Here is a 27172-nt window from a genome sequence, read left to right on the forward strand (position 1 = left end):
TTCAGCAACCGAAGTCGATTGGAGAGGCCATTGAAAAAATTAAAATGTTTAACCATATTCAATTGGCTTGTGCCCCTTCTCAAAGGGATGGTCATAAAGGGAAATCGGACGAGACTAAGCGGGTTCACATAGTGAACCCAGAGCAGACAACCCAGCCTGTAAGTGGGTTGGCTGTTGATAAACTAACACAAGTGATGGCCCAATTACAAGGTGCGGTTGAAAAACTGAATATCTCTTGTGGAAGTTCGGGTATTGATTCCCATGTCAAACCGCCAGTTCCATTTAACCGTCCTGGGACAGGTGGAGCAAATGGTGGGCAACGAGCAGGTCCCTTTCCAGGGAACGCTCCAAACCAAGGATACAATACCCAACGTCAGGGAATGTTTAATGGAGGTAGAGGTGGCGGAAGGGGGTATCAAGGGCCTAACGCCTACGGAAGGGGCGCCGGAGGGAGAGGGAATAATCCTTTCGTCAATCGAGGGTATCCCTACCAGCCGGCGGTGAACCCTGACGTACGTCAGCCTCAAGGTCTCGGTAGGAGACCCGATAATAGAAACAAGGGAGCTTGTTTTAGGTGTGGCACTGTGGGCCATTTCCAACGCGAATGCCCAAGGCCCAACCCCGCCCCTGGCAATAGGAACAATGGAGCTTGTTTTAAATGTGGCACTGTGGGCCATTTCCAACGGGAATGCCCAATGCCCAATCAAGCCCCACAAAGAGATTTAAACTAGAGAAGGTCGGGCACTGCGGCCCATGTCCGACCTTGACGTCCGCGGCCAAAAAGGAGAAGATGCCTGTACCGGCTAAACAGTCGGTCCAACAGGAAGTAGTTCGTGTAAGCCATACAAGTTCAATTTCCCTGTTCTACATGAATGTGCAGGTGGGGGACATTGTAGTTAATGCTATTGTTGACTCTGCGTCCGAGGTCAGCATCATATCCGAAAAAGTTTATAAGTCCATGAAGCACCCTCCTCCTAAATTACGCGACGTTAAGCTGTTGACTGCGGGCAAGGACATGTCCATGCAAGGTTTTATTGTGGGCCCAATTAAGTTGAAAATTGGCAATTGTTGGTACAAAGAACAATTGTACGTAGCCCCGATTGACACAGATATGCTTCTTGGATTTGATATTCTGGTCAATACGGGAAAAGCCATCCTTAACATGGCGGAGGCCACTTTAATATTTGATGGACAGGTTCTGAGCCTTAATTCTGGGTCAACAGACGGACAACCACGGGTCGCTGAGGTGCGAGTGGGGAAGAGAAGAGTGATACCCCCCAATTCTGTTGTAAGGGTGAAATGCAATATGTCTAAATTTGAGACAGACTATGTGGTGGAATCATTCGGCAATTCAAAGTTGCTTGTCCCTAGGGTGGTACTGTCTGCGGGTTCGGACCCCGTACTGTGCCTACTTAACCCTACGGACCGCGTGCAATTAGTTAAAAAGAACTTTCTTATTGCGAGGGCGTATCCGGTTGCAGAGTATCTTTCCAATGACTCTGTCACCCCAGACGCAGGGGGATGCCGGGTACAAGCTTGCTCTCTTGTGGATCCAGTAATGACGAAAGCATTACCGGAGCACATTCGGGATTTGTACGAACGTTCCGAAGAGCATCTTAATGAGTTAGAGCGAAAGCAACTGGCGGGCCTGTTGACTGAGTATCAGGATGTGTTTGCCAGGGACGAATTTGACCTGGGAAATTTCACGGCTATCTCTCACACTATAGATACCGGAAACGCCCTACCTGTCACCGAGCGTATGCGGCGGACACCCGCCATGTTTGTAAAGGAGGAGGAGTCACATCTTGAGAAGATGTTGAGGGCCGGTGTGATCGAGGAATCGACGTCGGAGTGGTCCTCAGCGCCAGTGCTGATCCGGAAGCGAGACGGTAGCGTCAGGTGGTGCATTGACTACCGGAAATTGAACGACGTCACAGTTAAGGATGTGTTCCCCTTACCCTTGATTGATGATTGTCTTGATACGCTAGCAGGCAGTATTTGGTTTTCAAAGCTTGATGCCAACTCAGCTTACTGGCAGGTGAACATAGCGGAGGAAGACCGGATGAAGACGGCGTTTGTCACCAAGTATGGCCTATACCAGCATGTAAAAATGGGATTCGGACTCTGCAATGCCCCTGCGACCTATTCCCGGGTAATGAACCTGGTTCTTAGGGGTCTGAATTGGGAGACAATGTTGGCCTTCCTTGATGACGTCATGGTTTTAGGTAACTCCTTCACTCATCATCTTTCGAATCTTCGAGATGCTTTGGCCAGATTTCGCTTGCATGGTTTGAAGCTGAAGGCCAAAAAATGTGTCCTTTTCCAGCGTGAGATTGAGTTTCTGGGTCGCAGAGTGAGTAGCAATGAAATCGCCATGACCGATACTGATATTAAGGTTGTTTTACATTGGCCAGTACCAACGTGTTCGAAGGATGTGGAACGATTCACCGGTTTGGCAAACTATCACCGGGTTTTTATAAAAAATTATTCGGATATAGCGGCGCCATTGTACCGGGTAACGGGCAAGAGTCTCTTCCGGTGGGAAGATGAACAGCAGGATGCTTTTGATGCCTTGAAAAGGGCATTGACATCTCCCCCGGTACTAGGGCTCCCAAACCAGAATGATGAGTTCATCCTGGATACTGACGCATCGGACGTCGCCATAGGAGCTGAATTAATTCAGTTGCAACATGGAGAGGAACGGGTGATAGCTTACGGTAGCTATGCCCTGACCAAAGAGCAGAGACGGTATTGTACTACCAGAAAGGAGCTGTTGGCGGTAGTACGTTTCACACGTCAATTTCGACATTATTTGTTAGGCAGGCCTTTCATAATCAGGACTGACCACTCAAGTTTGACTTGGTTGTTGCGTTTCAAGGAACCACAGGGACAACTGGCGAGGTGGATGGAAGAGCTGTCTCAGTTTAATATGGTGCTGCAACACAGAGCAGGCCGGAAGCATGCGAATGCAGATGCTCTCTCTCGTATTCCGGAAAGGGAGGGGTTTGCTGAGGGTTCATGTGTGATCCGGTCTGGCGATTTGCCTTGTGGTGGATGCAAGCACTGCCAGAAAACAGATCTGTGGGACGCGTTCATTGAAGACGTAGATGATGCAGTTCCGTTGGCCCAGCCAACAGTGCAAGAAGTTGTCTGTGACCTTGGAACGGTCACCGATGAAATCACTGAAGGGGGCAACGGTGAGACGTGCGGCGTCGGTGGTGGTGAAGGCGTTTGTGATGCAGTTCCGTTGGCCCAGCCAACAGTGCAAGAAGTTGTCTGTGACCTTAGAACGGTCACCGATGAAATCACTGAAGGGGGCAACGGTGAGACGTGCGGCGTCGGTGGTGGTGAAGGCGTTTGTGAGGCGGTTCCGTTGGCCCTGCCAACAGTGCGCGAAGTCGTCCGTGACATTGGTATGTGCACCGACGCGAGCACTGAAGGAGGCAACAGTGAAACCGGCGACGTCTTACACGGTAAAGCAACAACAAAGGAAGACAACAGTGGCAAGCCAGATCCTGAGTTCCAAGGGGAATTTCCGTCTTTGGAAAACCTGTTTCTCAATGCATGTAAAGTCGACGTGTTAATGGCGGATGGCGATTTCCGGGTATGCGCATGTGGTCCCGAACCTGAAGCTGGGGTGCAGATTGCACCAATTGTTTTAGAGCCCAGTAGCTGGGGCTTCACTTGTGCTGATTTGATCGAGGCACAAGGCCATGACCTAGATCTAAGTTTTGCTCTGCAGTGGCTCACCAAGGGGGTGGAGCCTGGAGATGCAGAACTGTTCTCTTCAAGCCCAGAGGCTAAGTACTATTGGCTGAATAAGGAGCAACTGGTGTTAATAGATGCCATAATCTACCAAAACAACCCTGTAACAGGCGAGAAGCAGTTGGTGATGCCAAAGTCCATGAGGGAGGAGGCTATCCGGTTGCATCACAACATTCCGTCATCGGGTCACCAGGGTATTAAAAGAACTAAGGAAAAAGTCAAAGAGAAGTTCACCTGGTATGGTATGAACGGAGACGTGGCCGGATATGTTTCTTCATGCGAGATCTGTAATCGAAACAAAAAATCGGCCCGTAAGGGGAAAGGTCCCTTGACCGAGTACCAGGCTGGAGCTCCAATGGAGAGGGTCCATATGGATTTCCTGGGCCCGTTGCCCAAAACACGTCAGGGCAATGAGTACATTCTCATGATGGTCGACCAATTTACGAAGTGGGTCGAGTGTATTCCCCTTCCCACACAAACCGCAGAGGAGACGGCTCGAGCCGCAGTGAATCATTTTTTCTCCAAATTTGGTTTCCCTCTTCAGGTTTTTTCGGATCAGGGACGGAATTTTGAGTCCAAGCTATTCACAGAGCTATGTAGCTTGCTTGAAATTCATAAGGCTCGTACAACTCCGTACCGTCCTTCGGCCAACGGCCAAGTAGAGCGTTACAACCGAACGCTGATGGATGCTGTCCGATGCTACATAGGCAAACACCAAAATCACTGGGATCAAAATCTGCAACAGATAGCAGGGGCACTTCGAGCCTCTGTTAACCGCAGTACTGGTTTCACTGCGAACCGACTGATGTTAGGTCGGGAAGTGAATACTCCTGCCAGTCTAATGTTTCCCCGAAAGGGGGAGCGTTTGGAAGAAGACAACTATGCTCACCAGTTGGTGAAGGATCTCCATACAGCGCACGAGTGCGCCCGTAACAAATTGAAGGCTGCAACAAAGCGCATGAAGCGCAATTACGACTTGCGTTTGCTTGAGCGCAATTTTGAGGTCGGAGATGCGGTGTATGTCCTTGACACCGCCACCCTCAAAGGTAAGTGCAAGAAGCTCTGCCCTCCTTGGAAAGGACCCGGTCTGGTGGTAAGAAAATTGTCCAATCTGCTTTTTCAAATCAAATTGAAAAATGCAGTTCTTATTTTAAACCATGACCGCCTGAAACCATGCCAGGACAAGACTTTGCCAGCATGGCTGACAACGGAGAGAGATAGGCCAGAATTGGACGGCGGCGAAATAGCTGATGATCAATTATACTGTTTATGTAAAAAGCCTTGGCAAGGCCGGTTTATGATTCAATGTGATCATTGTGACGAGTGGTACCATGGGTCATGTGTGAATATTACAGCCACTGACGCCTTGGACATTCAGAAATACCGCTGTCCCAAATGCTAGAATGATAACAACAACCTGTGAATCATATATTGTGTTTTTTTGTGTAAGCGTTAACACTAATGTAGAGACAGAGTTTTGCTAGCCAGTTTTTTTTAATAACCTAGAAATGATAAGCACTGCCAGTTTTCATTACCTGCATTCAAATTATTCAGACAACAAATGTTAAAACTGCTCTACTCCCGCAATGTATATTTAATCAATAATGTTTAACAGCCTGTAAGACGACATTAGCCATTTTAGTGTTTATCATTGAGATCTGTATATGTTGGCTGTTTTCTGGGAAAATGGTGCTTAATGCATGTCAAGTGTAAATTAGCCTTCGATTAGCTGATGAGCCTGTGCACACTGATTAGCCTGTGCACACTGATTAGCCTGTGCAATGCACTGATTATGGAGAAATAGTCTCTTGTACTGGAATGAAAATCAATGTATATGCATTAAGCCCTGTTTTTCCAGAATCTATCTAACATTATTTATTTTCTATGATTTAACATCTTGACTTGTGCTTTAATTCCACTTGTATCATTCTAGAATCGAGAATGGATTCCGATCAGATTGCGGTTGATGAAATTGTGTCCGATTCCTGCTTGGACCTTGATCCTGAGGAATGCAGTGGACAGTCTCCTAGCTGGATGGACCAGATGGAGGAACGTAACCGGGTATGGTCCGATGTCGCTCAACGGATCACCGCTGAGCGTTCCGGTAGAGTGTTGCCGACGGCCTACATGCCTGTCGAGGTAAGAGTTCAGGTTCCCGACCAAAAGTCGGAAGAAACTAACCAATTGAAACCTGAAAAATCTATCAGTTTAACTATTTGCACGTCCCCGGTCGCTGGCCATAGTAGGGCTAACCTTCAACCACCCGCTCGAAAATCCAGGGGTCGTGGTTGTGATGGGCCCGGCTATGGTAGGCGTGGACCGGAGAGAGTTTTTCAACCACCCGCTCGAGACTCCAGGGGTCGTGGTTGTGGTGGGCCCGACCATGGTAGGCGTGTACCTGAGCGAGCTTTGCACCCACGTCGTTGGGCTCGATCGCAAGGGTGGAAAAATGGTAGTATAGTGGGAGGTGATAGGTCCGTACCCAATGTACAAAGGCCATTTTCAACCGTCTCGCCCTATAATTACCAGGAAATGCCCCATGGAAACATGGGAGGTCCCTTAAGGCCTAATGATCAAGGGAAGCATCCAGGGGGTCAAACCAATCAACGCCAAAGACCTGGTGAACTAATGGGAGGACCATTGAAAAGGTCTCTGGGTCACTGGGAACCTTCAAAGGGGGCAAGTGTGGGTCCAGCTAAGAGGCCCAGGGGGGACTCTGTCTGTCCAGTCCGAGGCTGCGACGAACCTCTTAGTTCACGACACGTATTTAGGTCGCACATTCCGCAGGTTATGGACATGAGAGTCCCCTTGAGCGAATCAATCACACGTAGAAGGTTAGCTTTTCTTATGGCCCTTGGGTCAAGGGTGGTACGGGAAGGAACCTCTCTAGGAGACTTAACTAGATTTTCTCTACACATGGGTTATGTCCCTCAAGGGGGTGGTGAACATTCATCCCAGGTAGAGGCTGTTCAGGCCATATCCAGGTTAACGGGGGAGGAGGTAGGGACTTTCCACAACCTATTACACTGGAGTGTGTTGGGCCGACTGTGGGCACTTCTCACAACCAGTGAGCAGGATTTCTTCGTAGATACTTACCCTCTCACCTCTGATGAACAAAAGTCTAGGTGGCCTGAGGCTACGGATAGCCATTGCCATTTGGATAGGTGGTGTGTAAAAGTGGGGATGACTCTGGATGATAGCATCTGGAGCCATCTCAGGGACCGCTCCCCTATGATAGAAGTTGAGGTCAATCTGGGAGCACTGGTCACTAATTTCTGTGATCCCCATACCTATCCCAATGATGCTCTATTGCACACTTTGTCTGAACTCAGGTGTTTTCCCACCATTGGACTACACCCCAAGGGGGCTGCAAAGTACACAGACTCTGAAATAAAAGAGTTCATTAGGTTATTGGGTAGACCGGAAGTTGTGGGATTCGGGGAGGTAGGACTCGACCACTCTGTACATTATTCAGAGTGGTTGGGGCAAGCAGTCCTCTTACAACGGGTTTTAGAGTACCTAGAAGAACGCCATGTTCTAGTGCTACACTGTAGAGGGTCAACCCATGATATGGATGGCAGGGAGGTAAACATGCGTCTCCTATCAATATTGCATGGGGTGATAAACCGGGATCAGCGAATATATCTTCACTGTTTCCGGGGGGATATGGAGGTTTTTAGGGCGTTTACGGATGCATTTCCGAATACCTATGTGGGATACACCCACAAAACGGGGGATTTGACACCAGGGTCATTACTTGCTCTCCGCACTATTCCCACAGAGCGCTTGCTAATAGAAACGGATGCCCCATATTTTTCTGGACCCAACATGGGTCCCATTTCATCCCCAACTGTGGTGGGATTAGCAGCCAGGAATGTGGGTATGGTTAGAGGGGAAAGTGTAAATGATATATTGACTGCCACAGTGGCGAATTTTCAGAGGCTGTACCGCCTTAATTGGTAAAAAGTGGGGGTGGGTGCAGTGTCTTAGACTAAGAATTCTGTCCTTTTATTGATTGACGTAAAAATATTACGTCATGCTTCTTGTTTAGATAGTGTTATTATTGTTTACAATGTTTAAATTAGGTTAAAGACCATGAATTCTGTCTTTTTATTGATTCACGTAAAGTTATTACGTATGTTTCTTGTCTTACATGATGTTATTATTGCCTAAATTAAGGTAAAAACTATGAATTGTGTTTATTATTATTATGGAGTAATGTAAAATTATTACAAGTGAGTTATGTAAAATTATTATGTTATGTTTCTGGTTTTAGACGCTCGCCACTTCGTGTCGCACCCGATTCTTGTCTTTTTGGGGTTTCTCCCAGTAATTTTTTATTCTTGTCTTGTTTTTGGGGTCTCTCCCAGTAATGTTTTATTTTTTGATTAACCGGGCTAGGCTGTGCCCATTATTTCCATACTTCCATCTTCCTTTATTTCTAGTTTCGATAGGAGCAATTATATACTTCCGTTTTAACGGGTAAAGTGATCAATTTCAGCGTCCCAATTTTCTTTGGCCATATCCATATAATATAATATAACATATAACATGTAAAATATACATGGAAGTTAGCATTAAGTGACATGCTTAACTTAATATATTTGCATATCAAATAGATGTTCAAAATCATAAAAGAAGAATAAGAATAATCATAATAATTTATCAATCAGCTTTGTTGTTGAAGTTGTTGAACATAAAATTCTCCCTCTAGTTTCAGAAAAATAGTCTCTTGAGCTGTCATATTTCCTGTGTTTTTGCATTTATTCGCAAAATGCACTTTTTGCATATGTAATGCCATAACTCAAGGAAAACTAACATTTTCCTCTAAATCTGAAAAATCTATCAGTTTAGCAATTAGTATGTCCCCGATTGCTTTTGCTTGTTGACGTACAAGCAACTAATTTTTTATTTTATTTTATGCCTGTTGTAACCAGTATCTATTTCCGCACGAAAGGTGGTCGTAATTATTAGATTTTATTGTCAGTACTTGGATTATTTCTTGTGGTCGGTGGTTATATATTGTTTCTATTAAGTGCGCAGTCACTTGACAGTTGCCATAACTTTTTGTTGTTTCCATTTAAAGTGTGAAGTCACTTGATAGATGCATATCTTGTTACTTTCCTTATGTAGTAATTGTCTTTTGGTTGGTGGTGACAGGGTTTCTCGCCGTACCACCGGGTGTGGTAGTTGTTAGCCCCAAATGCATAAGTCACTGGCCATAATCTGTATACTCTTAGGTGTTTTGCATTTTTCCTTTACTTACATTTTCTTTTATGTACACTATGCACCATTTAGCATTTAAAATGGTCCCTATGGAGACACTTCTCACAAACAGTGAACATGATTTCTTCATAGATACCTACCCTCTAACATTATTTTATGTGGCCCAACGACTGGTGTTGGCCAGATAAATGAATAAATAAACAAATTCGCATTTCATAAAACAGAAAATGAAGAACAAAGGTGAATAATTAAAATTAATTGAAAAATTAATAATTAAAATTAATTATGAATTAATTAAAATTAATTTATATATAATCTAAGAAATACAGATACAACCCTGGCCACCGGCCATTCACATGTCATATATGTCAAAAGTATTTGGTCCAAAGCCTTAAACAAATGACATAACAAACACATAAAGAACAAAACATAAACAAAATTATAATTTTGAGGTTTTCAACTAATGTAACATCTCAAACTTACTGACAAACATTTCAACCAAAATTGGTTCAGTGACATCGCTTGAATTGTATGGGTTGGAAACAAACTGTTTACATATGGCCATTGTTCCCAGCAATTTCCCTAAAAACCTACAGTTCCCTCTTCTAACCTGAAGCTCTTCCCAGCAAGCCGTGATATCCGCCTCCAAGTCGGATATCTGGGCGGCCAGCTCGGCCTTAACCTTTTTCTGGGCCTCGCGGAGTTTACTCATTTAAATTACTATTAACTTAATCAAAATTAATACCTACATAAAAATGGCAATTAGCCTACACAATTAAAACTAAATTGCCCAATAATTACCAATTAATAAAATCGCTATCGCTGTTTTTTCTATAAATAATCAATAAAAACTGCAAATAAAAAGCACGTCGTTTTAACTTTACGTTAAGCACCAATTTCCCGGGACCCAGTTCCAGATAACCAACTGCAATCATTCGCAGCATAATCACTTCATTGACATCTGGAGGGAAGGTTCCCGAATAACTATGTTGGATACACCCACCAAACGGGGGATTCGTCTCTATTTTAGAGGTCAGCTGGGGAGTTGCAGTTCATGTTATGTCTCACCATTGGTGTATTAGCTCTATTTTTAATATTCCTCACAGGGTTGCAAAGATTGGACTCTTCTGCTCGTTGGCTGCACGTGCGCGGTGGCCAGGAGCGTTGTAGATTTAGAGACGTGCACAGTGGCCTTTGTCTTTTTGACCCGTCAAACACCTATTCTTTTTTCCAATTTCGTACGCTGAGGCAGCGTAGGCCATCGCTGTTTTTCAAATACCTATTCTTTTTTAAGGAAAGACGTCTTCTTTCGCGACAGCCATTTCAAATAACTTTCAAGCAGTCCTATTGCAACGGGTTTTAGGGTACTTAGAAGAACCTCACACTTTTTGACTCGTCCACCCACTTATCCTACACAATCAGCCTGCTATAACCAGGTACCCATCAAATAAAATACGTAGTATGACACCCGGTTTTACCTCTCTATGAACCTCTTGGTTCACGACACGTATTAAGGTCACACATTCCTCAGGTTATGGACATGAGGGTCCCCTTGTGGGTTTTACTACAACAACAATAATCACTAGCCTTCCACACTCACAAGCCAACATATACAATACAAAATACAATATAATACAATTTCTGTGCACAAGAGGTTTTTCGGTCATTTCTCTTAATGCCTGATGAATCACCTTTCTTTGGGCTATTTCGGCTCACAATAATGAATAATATATAGGTGTTATGTGATAATGGGTCTTATGTCATCTATTTAACCTTTGAAGTTCTTTTTAACTGTACCATTTCACATTCATTATAGGAAACCACCTGTGTGCAGGGAAAGAGAGTCTTAACCTAAGTAACCAATGTACAGGCCGATTGGCAATCAGCTCGTACTATAATCACCAGAAAATGCCCAATGGAAACATGGGAAGTCCAGTTAATCATAATTGGCGAATTTCAGTACATTTCAAACCTAAGTACCCAATCCACAGGACGATTTAAATAAACACACTAATATTAATCTTATAACAGAAAATAAATCTTCAAATTCACAGCATCAGTTGGATTATTGCATCACGGTTTATACTGTTATCCCCTCGGCTCCGGGTGTTTTCCTGAAAAAGACTTTCCTAAGCAGTGGTTCCACGGTGCCTAGCGATTGTTTGATTTCCCAGCTCAATTTGTCTCCATTAGAGGAAACGTTCTCATATATTCTTTAGTAACTCGTTTTGTTCATTAATTTAGTGGTTTCTAAGGTCCAGGGTAAATTGGCTGTACTGCTGCATTCCTTTATTTTTTACTGTACTATGCTGAACAGGTTTGATGAATTTGGCGATGGCAGTTCACCAAATTCAAAAGCTAACCTAGATAAACACTTTATTGGTCGTATGGATAAAAAATATAGAGATGTATATATTAAAATGTGTAATCATATTCAATTGGCATGTGCTCCCATCCACAGCGTACGGATGAAACGCATCACTAAAAATTTTATTATTCAATCAATCAAACATTTTTATTATAACCAAATCACTAAGGAATGTATTAAGTTTACTAAATCATTTTAAAAGAATAAATAACTAAGTCCATTGTAAATGTACAATGAAGCTTGTTTTAAATGTGGCTCTGAAGGCCAATTTCTTAATCATAATTAACGAATTTCATTGCATTTAAAGAGGGATTTTTATGCATTATTCACTGAAGGGAGGGAAATTGTTCCTGATTAAGAATTACTGCATCGTTTGTAGGAGCGTTTTTGGGGTCAGATCGGAATCGATCATATCATAGTCATCTTCGTCATCTTCAAAACTACCAAGTCCAAAATGAAAGTTGACCTTGGTTCATTCACTTTGGTACTGGTAACGGCTTCCACATGTCCGGTTTGACAGCCCTGTGTCCCTGAATATCTAGTGGCTGTGACTACGGTGCTCAAAACACTGCCCTTTTGGCCAATTTATTCCACTTTCAATAATTTATGATTTTTGCTCAAACGATGATGTCCTGTGCCAATTTCCACAGCCTTAACATTTTATATTAGCTGATGGATTTTGTTTTCCGTTTCCTTAGTGACGGTTCACTTGCTCATGTCTCCTCTCTCATATGTGGTATGAAATAGCTCGGCCTTCAACCTTTCTAGAGTGCCACAAATTAATCAATGTCCCACACAACTAATGGTTAAAATTATATAAAATATTTGAATTGAACAATACTCCGCAATAATAAAATAAGGTTTTCTGATTCATTCTTTATCCATTTATTGTAATAGTATTAAAAGCTGTCCCAGCCGTGTGTTTGGTTAATCTTTGGTGTTTTGTTGAGTGCAGTGTGTCAGTTTAGTTACCTCCCTTAATAGAGTTCAAGATCTATAACGTTTAACAGATAAATGCATCAGACGATTCAATAGTGTAAATAATAGTATAATAATAAATGAATAGTACGAGTAAATAGATAAATAATAATAATATGAATATAACTACCTAAGGATAAAAATATTTCTTGTGGGAGTTCATGTATTGATTCCTATGTCAAACCGCTATAAAAACCGGAAAGGTATGTGGTTGTTGGACTTCTTTCCTAACCCAAGATTATTTGCAATAACCTTGGATGAAGATGAAGAATTCCAAGATTGTGGGCAGAGGATATGCAGTTGTTAGATTTCCTTCCTAACCTAAGATTGTAAGAAAATTGCAGTCACTTAATGCTAACAGCAATATAGTAAGAGATTGCCGCAGAGATTAATACCCTGGAGAAAAGTATCTCGGAACTGAAATCGCAGTTGCACTTGATTTTTGTGATCCTTTTTACTACTCTGAGGATGTTTTCATGCAAACTTTATCTGACCTCCGGTGTTACCCCATTTTTGTTTAAAATAGAAATTCTTAATATGAACAGTGTTCTGTGAAAAGAGGGTTTAATACATGGGAGTAACGCGTTGTCCCAGATTTGTTGTGCAATCCGTACTTTGTTTTTTATAATGTTGTATATAGAGTGCTTTGCTCACTCAGGGATGGGTTCTTTTATTTTCCATGAATCTATGGGAAAGTGCTTTCTTCCATTTCTTATTTTTATCTAACTGTCTGAGAACCACTGTGATATGAACAGCATGGCTGCCATTGGCTGGATGAGTTTTTTCCCAGACCATTCTTCAGTTTTTACTTACCAGTTCGGCAATTGAGTATGCCATGTATTAATTCTAATTATGGGATGGATTTCTAGAAATATACCCCATATTAAGACGAAACTTTGTTTATACAAAAAGAAGAAACAATAATAATGAATAATATTCAATATACAATTCTACCATATAGAAACTTGAAAGCACTAGATGCAAATATTATAATATATGGATAATGTAATCCGAATACACATACTGTTACTACAGAAAGATAAATAAAAATAAAATGTATATATATAAGTTATAAAAGTTGTCCTTTAGAAAAAACGGTTTAGTGCACCTGTATTTCTAATTTGTGGACGAAAGCCATTTAGCATTTTACATGCATACTTGTAATTGGTGGAATTCCTTTTTATTTTTTATGCAACCGTGCTTGACGACCACGGTTGCAGCACTTCTTAAGTGCTCAGATTTTCTTGTAATTGTTGGACTTAAAGCCGACCCGTATTTTTATGACATGTTTAACTGTCGTGATGAAACTTCGGATAGCTTCAAAAAAAAAAAATGGTTACCAACCGCTAGAATGCAGTGGTTCTTGATTGCCCCGTTAGGTTAAGGCACCCCTGTGCCTACGGGAAGGGGTCTTTTGATCCATTTGAGTCTGTCTCTGGTTCTTGATTGCCCCGTTAGGTTAAGGCACCCCTGTGCCTACTGGAAGGGGTCTTTTGATCCATTTGAGTCTGTCTCTACTGCCTTGGGTGCGACCATATGGCTCCTAGGATGGGTGGCGGCCCAAGAAGAGAAAAGTGGGAGGAGTGTTGTGCCGGGCACCAGTCGCTTGCGAAGAGGGAACTGGCCGCTGCAAGCATGATTGGTGGAAGTTAGCCGAGGCACGAGGAATGAGTTCCAAAAGATCGAGGCGCGGGACGAGATTCTCGTTCCTCTTCTTGCTGGACTACGGCCGAGAAAGGTTGTCTCTGACTGTGCGAAGAATACTAAGAAGAACGTCGCGTTTCAACATAACGTAAGTGTTATAGTTTTAAGTGTTATCCTGATAGATTACCAGTACTCAAACCCCCAAGCAAAAGCAAACCTAGAGAAACACTTTAGAACCCAAGGCGAACATGCTGTAGTGCGAACACAAGGCTACGGGTCGAAACCCATTAATAAAAATATATGCAATGACAACATAAGTATGGGGTCAATATACAAAAGATACCGTCTAATTATTTGGACACAAACCACAGTTTACCAACCACTCAAAATGGCGGCGACATCTACTTTCACTTTAACCATTTACTGCGCCCGCCACTGAGCATGCGCATACTTGGTTTTACATGCTATTTTTAGTTGGGCGACGGTGGACCATCGTCCATATGGTCGTAAGCTTACGAATTATAGGTGTGTTATGTGGATAACCCAAATGCGAGGACATGTTGAAACATACATGTTATTTGTTAATTATTATTTCAGAAAAATCAGTCTTCATGTAAACATAATTTTGAAATTTGTCTCTACAGTTTAATAATAAAAAACTGCCGCTCCATGGCGGTGGCCCTTATTCAAATAATGTCTGTGTGTAATGCTTTGTAATACATTTTATGCTGTGTTGTATAGATAATTTTTAACATGCTTTGTATTTTAAAATATATATTTATATATTGATTTGATTCTATAAGTTATTATAAGTAATTATTACGGCGTGATATTGTTATAAGTTAAACAAAAGTTGCAAATGCTGAAATTCGTGCCGCTATTTGTTGTTGGGTATGGCCACTTAACGGTAATTATTATGTATTTGTGCGTATGTTTATTAACGTAATGGTCATATTTCACAGCCTATCTATCGGAAGAGATATAAGTTTGCAATACACAACTGGAATTACTTGTCGCACGCGCTGAATCGCGCATATGGGTGTTAGTAGGCCCGGCAATACTTTGCAAAAAGTATGTTATTTAAAGGGGCCTTTTCACGTTTAGGTAAATTGACAAAACTGAAAAAAGTTGTTTCAGATTCGCAACTTTTCGTTTTTGTTATGATATTTGTGAGGAAACAGTAATACTGAACATTTACTATGCTCTAAAATAGCCATTATATGCATATTTTGACGATTTAAAAACCCGAAAATTATAAAGCGTTGCAACGCGAAACGATTGAATAACTAGAAGAGTTCTGTTGTTGTCGTTATATTTTGGGAAACTACGAAGATTGTCTATATAAAGTATAAAATACAACAGGCATTGCATTCGGAAGAATGGCCGAGTGGTCTAAGTGGTAGACATTTTTACTCCAGGACTCCAGGGGTCAGTGGTTCGAGCCCTGCTGAGGGTTACCTTTTTTTCTTTTTTTAATTTTATTCTTGATTTTTTACTGGAGCTTTTTGTATCAAATGTTTACATTTATCAATATAAAGCATTTAATGACAAACTTTAAAACATGCCAAAATCTGTGAAAAGGCCCCTTTAAGTAAACAGAAACGCTTCAATTGAATAAAGCAAAGCAATAAGTAAACACCTTGTATTGTTTTTGTTGATAAAACGTGAACCAACTCATATTATCTGAATTTATTTTATGTAGAACCAACTCATAGCATCTGAATTTATTTTACGTATAACTTCGGTTAAAAGTGGTCAAGCGCAGGATCGAATTATGTTAAGACATAAAATTACAAGTGTATTATTTCTGACATATGAAGGTAAGCTGGTGGTTAAGCTTATTTTCAGATTAAATAACTAATTTTTATTTTGCTAAATCATATTTTATTTGTATCAGACTGCAGAAATAATTGTTTTAAACTTTTTTTACTGTTTAATGTGGCTAAATATAGACAAACACAAGTTCTTGAATTGAGTGAGGGTCGATTGGAGGGCAAATCTGGTGAAAGCAACCGCTTTAGTTCTTCTTGAATTGCAAGATGATCATCTGAATGATAAACTATTTCAGGCTATATGTCTACATATTCTTAAATAAAGACGAGATGTTCTTGATACTAGTATTGGTTTAATGTCATCGTGTCTCAGAAAATTACGATTCTGGTTTTCTAGACAGAATACAATAATTCAGTAGTTAACCGGTAATTATATTAAACAATATCAAAACTCTGTAGTTAAAGGTAACTATATTCAATTGAATTGAATTGACATATATTTTTTTCTTATTTGAATCATGATGCTATGTGGTTTATCTGTATTGACATGTACATGTTTTGAACAATTCTCTGTGAAGTCTGAGGTTTGGATCTCCGTGAAACTGATTTTGTTTGACAATCGGTTCCAAGCTATTAAGACGGGATCACATTGCATTAAATTGTTTCTACTCTTCGAGTGAAGTAGAAGCTTCACTTTATGTATATTTAAATTTTATCGTGTACAATTATTTTTAAAGTACAATTATATAACCCAGTAGAATCCTATGAGACAGTCATTAAAAAATATTTTATTAATAATAGTATTACCATGGAAATGAAAGAATTCATAATTGCATGAGTGAAATACCTTATTACCACTGAAGTAATGAATATAATTGTATGACCATGCATATTGCTATTATCCAAATAATCCGAATGGTCCTGATCAATTTATTAATTTTGCTTCAATGTAGGCCTACAGTGAGTATGAAAATGTATGTTTAACATATAAATCGTTGTTTATTATTTAATTATTAGATATGATGTAATGACTATCAATATATATATATATAAATAAGCAAATCATCATATTTTACCGATAACCTTCATTGTAACTTTGCAATAATCTCTCCAAAATTCTGCGGTGTTTTGCTTTGTACGTCGTATTGAGATACATCATTGATAGCGTCATATAGACGTGCGAATGACGTCACCAACGGTCTCGTGTAAATACAAATCAATAGACGTGTAAACATCAGTGTACTTTTGGAAACTCTCCGATAATTGACTTAGATAATGATCTAGTAAACGTACGTTGAAATGAAAGGACAAAGGGAAAATAAGGAAACTGAATGGTATGTTACTAAATTGCAGATGTTTGACCAGTGTACACAAGATCTTTGACAATGAATACTTTACTTAAATACGGTGAATCTCAGATAACTCCATTTCTTGGACTTGTGGGCATGTTATCGTAGATCACTGAATTTTGGATGTCTACTACTTCACTTATCAACCGTATATTTCAAGCGGATAGCTAATATATAGATAACTGTGACCATCTACTGGTGGTAAACGACCGACTCAAATATATGGTTGTATGTGTAGATAAACGATTTGACTTGAAAAACATTCTTTATAAACGTTTACGGACTTGATTAGTCGTATTGTGTTGTGATTAGAATTTGAAATGTTAAAGATCCATAAACACTGTCCAATAATATTATCCTATATCAAAACTTCCAACAATTGCAATAGAAAGATCCTAAAACAAGTAGCATTAAAGCAAAACCTATAATTAATTTTTGCACTATTGTTGGTTAAACTTTAATCTTTAATCGATGCCGATGAAGGAAGGCACTATAAAATTCAAAATTAATGTAGAGTGTCTATAATTATATGCAAGAACTCTTAATGTTAAGGTAAAAATCCGGAACGTTTGTCTATGGTGAATTAGATACATAGTATATGTTTATAGAATGATGCTTACGTTTGTTTAATTATCGATTCAAGCTTGTGACGTACGCAATTACTAGTATTTTACAAAAGTAAACTGTTGATTAGTGTAATAAAAGTTGTAAAGTTGTCGTAACTGGATCTGCAATGTTAAAACAAATATAAGCAACACATTTTGAGAGTTGTGAGTGTTTGCTGACGTATTTAAAAATGTGAATCGTGTTGATTTAAAAGTGGTTGTACATTAACAGAGGGGGTAATCACGTGACAAACAAAATGGCGACGTCCATGCCGAAGCAGGTATTTTTCGTCGTTTTATACCCTTTACTACTTGTATTATTATTTTTTATTCCGCTCACTTTCCAGCCATATAAGAAAGATAGTTACTGGCTTTTATTTCGAGGTAATATTCGCTCTATATTTCGACTTTACTCGGTGCAAAATTTCTTAGCGAGATGACCTAATTAGGGCTCCACTAAGAAAATTTGCACCGAGTAAAGTCGAGATATAAAGCGAATTAAAATACGAAGTAAACGCTAAACACGTTCTTACTGATATGGCTGGAAAGTGAGCGTCATTTAAAAAATAAACAGAAGTAATAATGGGTATAAAACGGGGAAAAATAACTGTCTCGGAATGGACGTCGACATCTTGTCTATCACGTGATTACCCCGTCTGATTAAGACACGAACGGCATTGCTTAGTTTGTAACTGGAACGAAATTAAAGATGAATACCATTTTCTGTGTTTGAGGACAAGTTATACTATTTTATATAATATACTATTTTTAAATGTCCGTCGTTAAATAAATACAATGAATTGTTAAAATATAATAAAAATGTGGCTTTGACTAAACTGTCACTGTTTGTAAAGAAGTCTCTTTAACTATGTTATATAATTTTATATGCAAATATTTTATATGCGCATTGTAATTTTTTGTATCCGTGTGCTTCTAATCTGTACTTATTAAAATACTTTGCTCATAACTTACTTTTTACCAAGTGTTCATGCTTAAGCTAAATATATATATAAATATACCCTCATTACCACAGTTTGTGGCTGTTGCATTTGAATGCTTAAGTTTTGCCAAGTTTAAGTTGTATAAATACAGGGGGTTTTCTGCTATGTTAAAAAGGCCGTAAAACGGACCCGATCCCAAAGCAAACGGACATGATCCCAAACTGAAATTATTTATAAAAAAATCCCAATTTCAAAAACAAAAATCTATTAAGTCTTTTGATTATTAGACTCTATATCTCAACTTTGTTTTTTAAACATCCTACAAAATATATAACTATAATTTATATGATGTTTTCCCAAAATGGCAAGGAAAAAACTGTTGTGTCAATATTTGTTGTTAAAAATCTCACTTTGGTCCTTTTTGTTGATAAAAAATTCCCAAAATTGCCACTTTCATCGATTGAAAAAAAATCCCAATTTGACCAGACTCCTTCCTTTGCCCAGAATGGCTAGAAAAAACCTGAAATACCGTATGTTATATGTAATTTGTAAAATGCTTATACGAATGTTTGTTCTATTAAACCATCAGAATGCCTGTTACGATCATATGTGTACATGTTAAGACGATGTACTTTGTGCAGTCTAAAATAAAATGTATGTCTGTCATCGCAATTTAAATCAAAATGAAATTTAAAAAAAATAAACATCCCATAAGTTGAACTTTTAATCACACTTGTGCGTAATATTATCAAGAGCACCATAATTAATACTTTCTGATGAACGGTGAAATAAAGGTAATACATGTACATGTATCTGACAAGACTTCAGAACAACACAAAACCACATTGTAAAGACTCTAAACCATCTTTATGTACTGCATCTCATAAACAAATAATAACATTCAATATAACAGCAAACATTTATAAATTGGACTAGTATTTTCACATATGTGTATGCTGACAGATAGCAAAAAAGCATATTACAGTTCGTTGCAAAAATGAATGACTAATAAATTAAAGAAGATAATGAACCAATTTTAATAATTTATTAAAACTTACCAAATTTGCTATCTGAACGCAATCATATATCACACATAAGTGCCTTCTACATAAACATGTTTGAAACCACCAAATTTTATTATGATAATAGATATCTATAAGATATACACAAAGGATATACCATTTAAGGTGATTTATCCGTTTTGAAGTTATAATTTATGATGAACGTTTATTTTGAAAAACTTTATTACCCCGTACCTAAAAAAATATTTTTAAAAGACCACTGTATATTTAAATTAAAAGAAGCACTTCTATTAAGAATCCTTTCTTAAAGTTCTGTATAGGTAATTAAGATACACACACTCAAAAAGATCGATCTACTGAACACACGCGTGTTCTAAAACTGCATCATGGAAAATATACAAATGACGTTTAAAACGTGTGTAATACCAAAGCGGATTGAATGTACAACACATGTTTTATCATAAGAAGGTTATGTGCAGTTATCAACCTTTAATACAGTTACATTTTATCTTCGTTATCTGTGTCATTTTCCGATTGTATCTTCATTTATAATATATATGGGTATAGCTCTCACGTGTATTTAAGTCGCTGTTATACTTGGCTTTTAACAAATTGCCTCCTATTACATGAATTTATAAAATTGCATATTTATGTGTAAGATTGCCTTGTACAATACTTATTCATACATGAGGTTTGTAACAATCTTCAATGCCGTCCCCAATCGGATGGTTTATTATCAGGAACGGGATCCCAATTCGTTCCTACAACCAAGCTTTAATACTTGTTGTAATGGCAGGTTCCAGATTTAAGTTTTTAATAAATGTTTAACCACAGGTTTGGTATGAGAACAAATAAACTTTAATAATGTCCATTATCACCATGTGACCTTGTTTCCACAAACCCGTTTTCATCAACCTAGCCTTAGAACTTGTTGAATTGACACAGGATCTAGTTTTTAGTTCTCAGTTATTTCTATTACTATAGCAAACACAATTTTGCCTTACGAAATAAACTTAAAAAACATGCATATTAACCATATAATCCTCTACTAACAACTGAGTCTCATCAACATAGCTAAGTACCTTTCGAGTAATCGCAGGATGAATTTGGACGGACAGATCAACGGACGGATCTCAAATACCGTTCATATTTCCCATATGACCACGTACCAAGTTTCATCAACGTAGCTTAAGAACTGTACGAGTTATGACAACATCAAGATATTAGTTTTCAATTATTTATGTTACTATGTTACTATAGCAACCACAACTTGCGACTAAGGATCACACTGAAATATGAGCGATTTTTCCAATGTGGCCCTCTATCCACATACCAAGTTGCTTCAACCCAGCTAAAGCACGTTTTTAGTTATCGCATGATCAATATTTTACTTTTGCATTATTTCCGTATCCTTAGCAATTACAATTTTCTATGAAAAAAAGACTGAAATAAGGAGCATATTCCCGATTTACTTTTTCTATAAACATAGTAACAACTATTTTATTCTGACGAAAAAACTGAAATAATGTGCATTTTCCTCATATGGCCGTCTATTCACATACCAATATTTGTAAACTAAGCTCACGTATTTTTTAAAGTCGCATGACAGACACACAGGCGGACAGAAAAAAAGACGAACAGGTTTGCGGGGCGGGTATGAACTTAAATTTCCCCTCCATGAAACCGATAGACTAATTAGTAATTATCAGGGGATAAAAATACATATTTCTATCTTTATTTCTGTCTCATCACTGTACAAGTATATACAACAATAAAAGTATTCATATCAATTACAGTGCCAATCATATAATGGATTTATAAGAGACATAACAGTAGTCAAGAACACAATTACTATGCATCAGTTAAAAGTTAACCAAATATGTTAAAATTATAAAACATGGATTATAAAACAATAAAACAATATTGCATAAGTGGAATATTGAGACCTTTGATAGTTTCAATATAAAAATAATCTCATGAAACCTGTGTGTAGAATTTAAAAGTATTAGTTAAGATATTTACTTCCAGAGTGTCATGTTGGAATAATTTAAAGCAACAATCAAAGGTCCTATTCCCTTATTGTACAAAAATGTAGTTTGTTTATGTTATCTACAAATAATTGATAAAATCTAAAAACTAAAATGCCATATAGAATGTGTAACCTATCTATACAAATAAGCATTTCTGGTCATTAAAATATTGTAGCAGGCTTTGGCAGTATCTCTTATCAATAATTTGTTGGAGAATAAAACTACCATCTTTTCTATATCTGACATAGAGTTAAAATCAGTAATGGTATGACATTTTTCAAAAAGAGAGGTCCTGATATCAGAATAAAGTGGACAGTATAGCATAACATGAGTTTCTGATTCAACACAAGTTGTACAATTAGGGCAGAATCTATTTTCAACAGGCACATTAGCATAACGCCCAATTTCCAACATAATTGGGGCTACCCCACATCTAAATTTAGCAAAAGCAGAACGATGTCTATATGGTAATATCATCTTACAATACTCTTCTGTACAATATTCATTCTTGAATTGACAATAGGTTCTTAGCTTGTTTCTGCCATTCCCTCTTATTGCATTTGGTTGTAATACAGTATCTTTCCAATCACTTTTAAACTTACAGAACATAGCACTATCAACCTTGTCACTAAAAGTTTGTTTAGACACAGTAGCTGGATAAATACAGAATTCTTCAAGATTCAAATCTTTAAACATCATTTTCACACTGAACACCCAGTTCTTACACTTAACTCCAGCAGTATTAACAGTCCACTGAAAAACCTTCCTATTGACCCGGTTCATATTCATACTACCAAATCTATGCCACAAATTACAAACATGTTTGTACTGTTTAACTAGAGGTGGTTGCCATCCCATATCACCGGCTAATGCAGCTGATGGAGTATATTTACCAACACCCATAAAGAAACGTAGGGCCCTATTTTCAACAGCATTTATACATGCATATGTCCGTATGCCCCATATAGCTGATGCATATGAGATAACTGGCCACACTGTAGAATTGTACATCTTGCTATAAACTGCAAATGACATACCACCCATACTTTTATATCTAGCAATAAGTAAGCCAAGTGCTCTACTAGCACTCTGTGCAACAGATTTGGCAGAAATACTAAAGTCCAAATGTTCTGATAGTAATAAACCTAAATAGGAGTATTTGTCAACATAAGTTAATCCATGAACACCACATTTGAAGTTGAATTCAGATCTGGGCACAGAGTTTGGCCTGAAATGCACAATGTTACTTTTATTTGCATTGACCACCATACTATTCGAGGTACACCATTGGCTTAATACATCTAACATGCATTGCAAATCTTGCTCGTTTTCCGCAATCAACACAAGGTCATCTGCATAGCACAATATACAAACTAGCTCGTCTTCAATCAAAACACCTTTACCAACCGCCTTAATCTGCACAGATAAGTCATTAAGGAAGAGATTAAACAGCAACGGTGACAACGAACAACCTTGCCGTAAACCAGTGGTAACTGCAAACCAATCAGTATAATGGCTATTTATACGAACACAAGAGGAGACCGACGCATACAAGGCTTTGATTGCATCTAACATTTTTGTTGGGACACCTATACTATTCAACCTCTGCCAGAGTAAATTCCGCTCAATACCGTCGTACGCACGTCTAAAATCAATAAATGAACAAAACGTAGATTTATGTAACTTCTTGCGAACATCTATAATATTGGTCAGTGCAGAGATATGATCTAAAGTGCTGCGCTTTTTGCGAAAGCCGTTCTGTTCATCCTCTATTTTATCATTAAGTTCTGACCAGCTTGACAGCCTATGGTTCAAAATACTTGCATACAATTTATACATAGTACAAGCCAAACTAATACCACGATATTGTAAAGGATCTCTCTTATCAGCAGTGCTCGACTTAGGGATAGGGTTTATGATATTCTTACCCCACATTGAAGGGACCATACCAGTTTCATAACATACACAGAATAGAGAATGCAAAAAGGAGACAGACATGTCATTCTTAAGAACTTCATTAGGAATTTGGTCAATGCCCGTCGCTTTATTCAACTTGGCTCGGTCAATAGCTGCTTTCACCTCAAAAACTGAAAAAGGTCTATCCAACTCCTCATGGTACACATTATCAAAACTACTTGTATGCTGGCCGACATTTGAATTAACAGATTGATTCAAAAGATTTGCAAAGTCATTCTTCCATCTCAACAACACATCCTCCAATTTTGAAGAAACTGTCCCATTGTCTAACACAACTTCAAGAGGAATACCCTTCTTACGTTCCTGGCCAACACCACAAGTTCCAATAGTCTTCCAAAACTCTACATCATTATCAGAAGCTAAGTTAGATAATCTAGACTGTGTAGAAAACCAGTAATGTCTTTTGGCCTTTTGTACCGCTCTATCAAAAAAGCTCCTAGACCTTATATAGTCAGTCTTAAGCTGAACTTTTAAATGCTTATTGTTACATCTTAACCATAACTTCTCTTTTTTGCACATATCTGACCATAGACTATTTAATTCATTACTCCACCATGGCTTACCAGACCTGCGCTTTCTTCTACAGGAATCATGAATAATCGTTTTGAACGGAAGTTTATCATACATTTCATCCCGTACAATACCACACCAATCTCCAAATGCCTGATCTATGTCTGATTGTGTTCTGTAACCCTGTTCAAGGTTAGAAATACAGTCGTTAATCTGACCTACCAAAACTTGGTTTAGCAGAAAATCATTAGGAATTCTGGAGCAATCAAATTTATCTGTACTTTGTACTGACCCAGTCTTATCTGTAGCAAATTCCAAGTCAGTGGATTCAATTTCCATAACCCATGTGAGAATAGAGTGGTCAGGGACACATGTTGGAGCAATACTATCCTGCAATTCAATACTGTTCATAACATCAACAACTGTATGCACATAGAACTGACTATATAATGACAAGTTTTCATAAGGTACTATGCAATAATCTACAACTGATTGACCCTTTACAGAAATTGACGTGTAATCATTATGGACTGTATTACGTCCATTTAACATGCAAAAATTGCAGTTAATTAAAAAATCAATAAAAAGATCTCCATATTTGTTTGTTTTAAAGTCTATCACATCTCTCTCAATAATATTATCAACACCTGCTATGAAGTCCTCCAAATCGCCACAACGACTATTAAAGTCTCCACAAATAAAAGGCAGACCTAGGTTTTGATATTCATATAAGTTTACAAGTATTGTGTCAAAAAAGGCAGTTGCATCTACATGCCTAGCAGAGTTTTCTGGAGGAAGATAACAAACACATGGTAAAAAGCAAAAGTTATCATTTTTGTGTACAAATTTCAGCCATAATATACCATCTGTGGAGTCATTTAAAATAGATACATCAAACACATCTAGAACACTGTTACGGACCAAAAACCCAACTCCACCAGAACCAGTTCTTGCATTCACATGAATATTTTTACGATTATTACCAAACCATGTATAATCAGAAACATCAATACTATTAAAGTTCTTTAAATGGGACTCAGCAATCCCAATTAAATCAAGGTTCAAATGCTTAATACATTGTTCACGTAATATAAAATTGTCACTAGAGCTCGAACTGCTCCAACCATGAACATTCCAAAAGCCTTGAACATGTCTACATAAATGATTAATCTTTCGGTTGTAAAAGTGTTTTAATAGGTAAAATAAGTTGTTTTTTTTTCTACTGTTAAAGATATATTCTGCAAAAAACTAAATTTCATGTTTGAAACATCATTTTATATAATTTAAATACCTGACACATGGTATCGATAAAACAAATCAAATGATTTTCAACTAGGCATAAATAAGAATTCAGTTTGAGACCATATTATGTGTGTTGCACGTTAACACCATTTCATGTTATCATTTGAGTACTTTAATCATTGATTTGCAATTATGTATGTAAATATGATGTTACATATATGTGTATGAAGTATTAATAATTGGCTTAGCGTGAGGCGCGGCATGGCATAAAACCATTATAATTCTCCTTTACTTTGCTCTGATCAATGTGTGAGCTGTCATCTATTCAGTGCCATTAATTGTGAATGTAACGGTTTGTCCATGCCTATTAATTCATCGATTAGGTAAAAATAAAAAATACCGGTACACATTAATAAGTACGAAATATTACGATGTTTAATTTTTCCATTAGTAAGTATCAGTCTAGTGACTTGTGTTACAAGATAAAGCAAGACAAGAAAGATTAATTGTCATGCAATTGTTGACTAGCGAAATATTCCTTTTACAATTTACAACAAAGCACGTTAAATATACATGTATTTATAATAACACAATGACGTCGACAGTGATGACTAAAATGGTATTATTTTTATGATTTTATATATCACTCTGTCAGTTGGTCCATTAGTCTTACCAAATAAAATGTTATAACTGTGTGGAACGAACTACTCCCATATTTCTCAAGCGATTAAAAGGAAACATACAATATGTCAACACCATGAAGTGTAGAAGTGCAAGATAGTGGTCTCATGCCAAACTGTTTACACATTCTTAGTTATTTCCCTTGAATAAAGCTAACTAAGCGGCGCGGGTGTATAAGTTACGTTGGTGACAGCTAAAAGGTATTATAAGTTGATATTATTTAATTGCTCTTGTTATTTTATCTCTCGGCTTTGCAGTGTTTTAAACTGTATTGCTTGTAACAAATGTGAGTGAAAACATAGTGTTAATGTGTTATCTAAAAAGTAAACGTACCGGTATTTATTAAACGAAATACCGTTTGAACTTTTTTAGTCCGCTGTTATAATTTAGTTTTTATCCATTTATTAAAATACGTCAAGCTACAACTAAATCTAATTGATCCAACCATAGCTGAAAAATCCATTTTGGAGCCAGAATTCGCACTGCGCAGGATTGTAGCCTGAAGATGTTGTAGTCACGTGGGACAGCAACGCTGTCGCTTCCGGGTACGGCCGCCAGGCGCTAAATGGTCGACCTTTCTTCACAAATGACATCACTTCCTGCTGGACATTCCGTTGCCAGGCAAGGTCATCCATGGTCGGATTAGTGATATAATCAGGAATGAATCCAAAGTAGGCGAAAACGTCCCACATATGGAACGAGTATCGTGCCGGAAACGGAATTCCAACCGGGTGTACCGGAACTGACGGCGATGACGTTACAACGTACCGATAGACCGGTGACGTAAACGTCGCCGCGGCGTAAAAGGACATGACGTCATTCGGACAGTTTGCCCGGATGTCACTCGCCATGCTGGTCAATTGAAATTCCGGCGTGGATTGATTCACTGGATACATTTTAAGTGCCGTCGCTAAAGTCAGCGGCCCGAACGTTCCGATGGTAGCGTTAATGTGGCTGACGTACAGGTCCCAGGTCCACGTGCTGATTGACATGTCGCTAGGGTTGTAATCCACCTCGTTTGCACACGACCCTTCAATACAGAGCGCAATATATTCCAATGTA

At 38.5% G+C, this 27172-nt stretch overlaps 2 protein-coding genes across 8 annotated transcripts in view; both read right to left on the reverse strand.

The window, feature by feature from the left end:
* LOC127861646 (RING finger and CHY zinc finger domain-containing protein 1-like) overlaps nucleotides 1–27172 on the reverse strand; it is a 473873-nt gene that overhangs the window by 236061 nt on the left and 210640 nt on the right. The gene's annotated exons all lie outside the window — the stretch shown is intronic.
* LOC127861632 (para-nitrobenzyl esterase-like) overlaps nucleotides 1–27172 on the reverse strand; it is a 59969-nt gene that overhangs the window by 28899 nt on the left and 3898 nt on the right. For 5 of the 7 annotated variants that reach the window (XM_052400303.1, XM_052400300.1, XM_052400299.1 and 2 more), the window contains exon 1: nucleotides 19707–25416. In XM_052400303.1, coding sequence (XP_052256263.1) covers nucleotides 21833–24739 — 2907 coding nt within the window. In that variant the 5' untranslated portion in view covers nucleotides 24740–25416 and the 3' untranslated portion in view covers nucleotides 19707–21832. Of the gene's footprint in view, nucleotides 1–19706; nucleotides 27141–27172 lie in introns of those variants that run through there. The other 2 variants (XM_052400305.1, XM_052400304.1) reach the window with 2 other exon arrangements.

This window comes from Dreissena polymorpha, chromosome 16 (assembly GCF_020536995.1).
Source record: "Dreissena polymorpha isolate Duluth1 chromosome 16, UMN_Dpol_1.0, whole genome shotgun sequence".
Lineage (NCBI taxonomy): Eukaryota > Metazoa > Mollusca > Bivalvia > Myida > Dreissenidae > Dreissena > Dreissena polymorpha.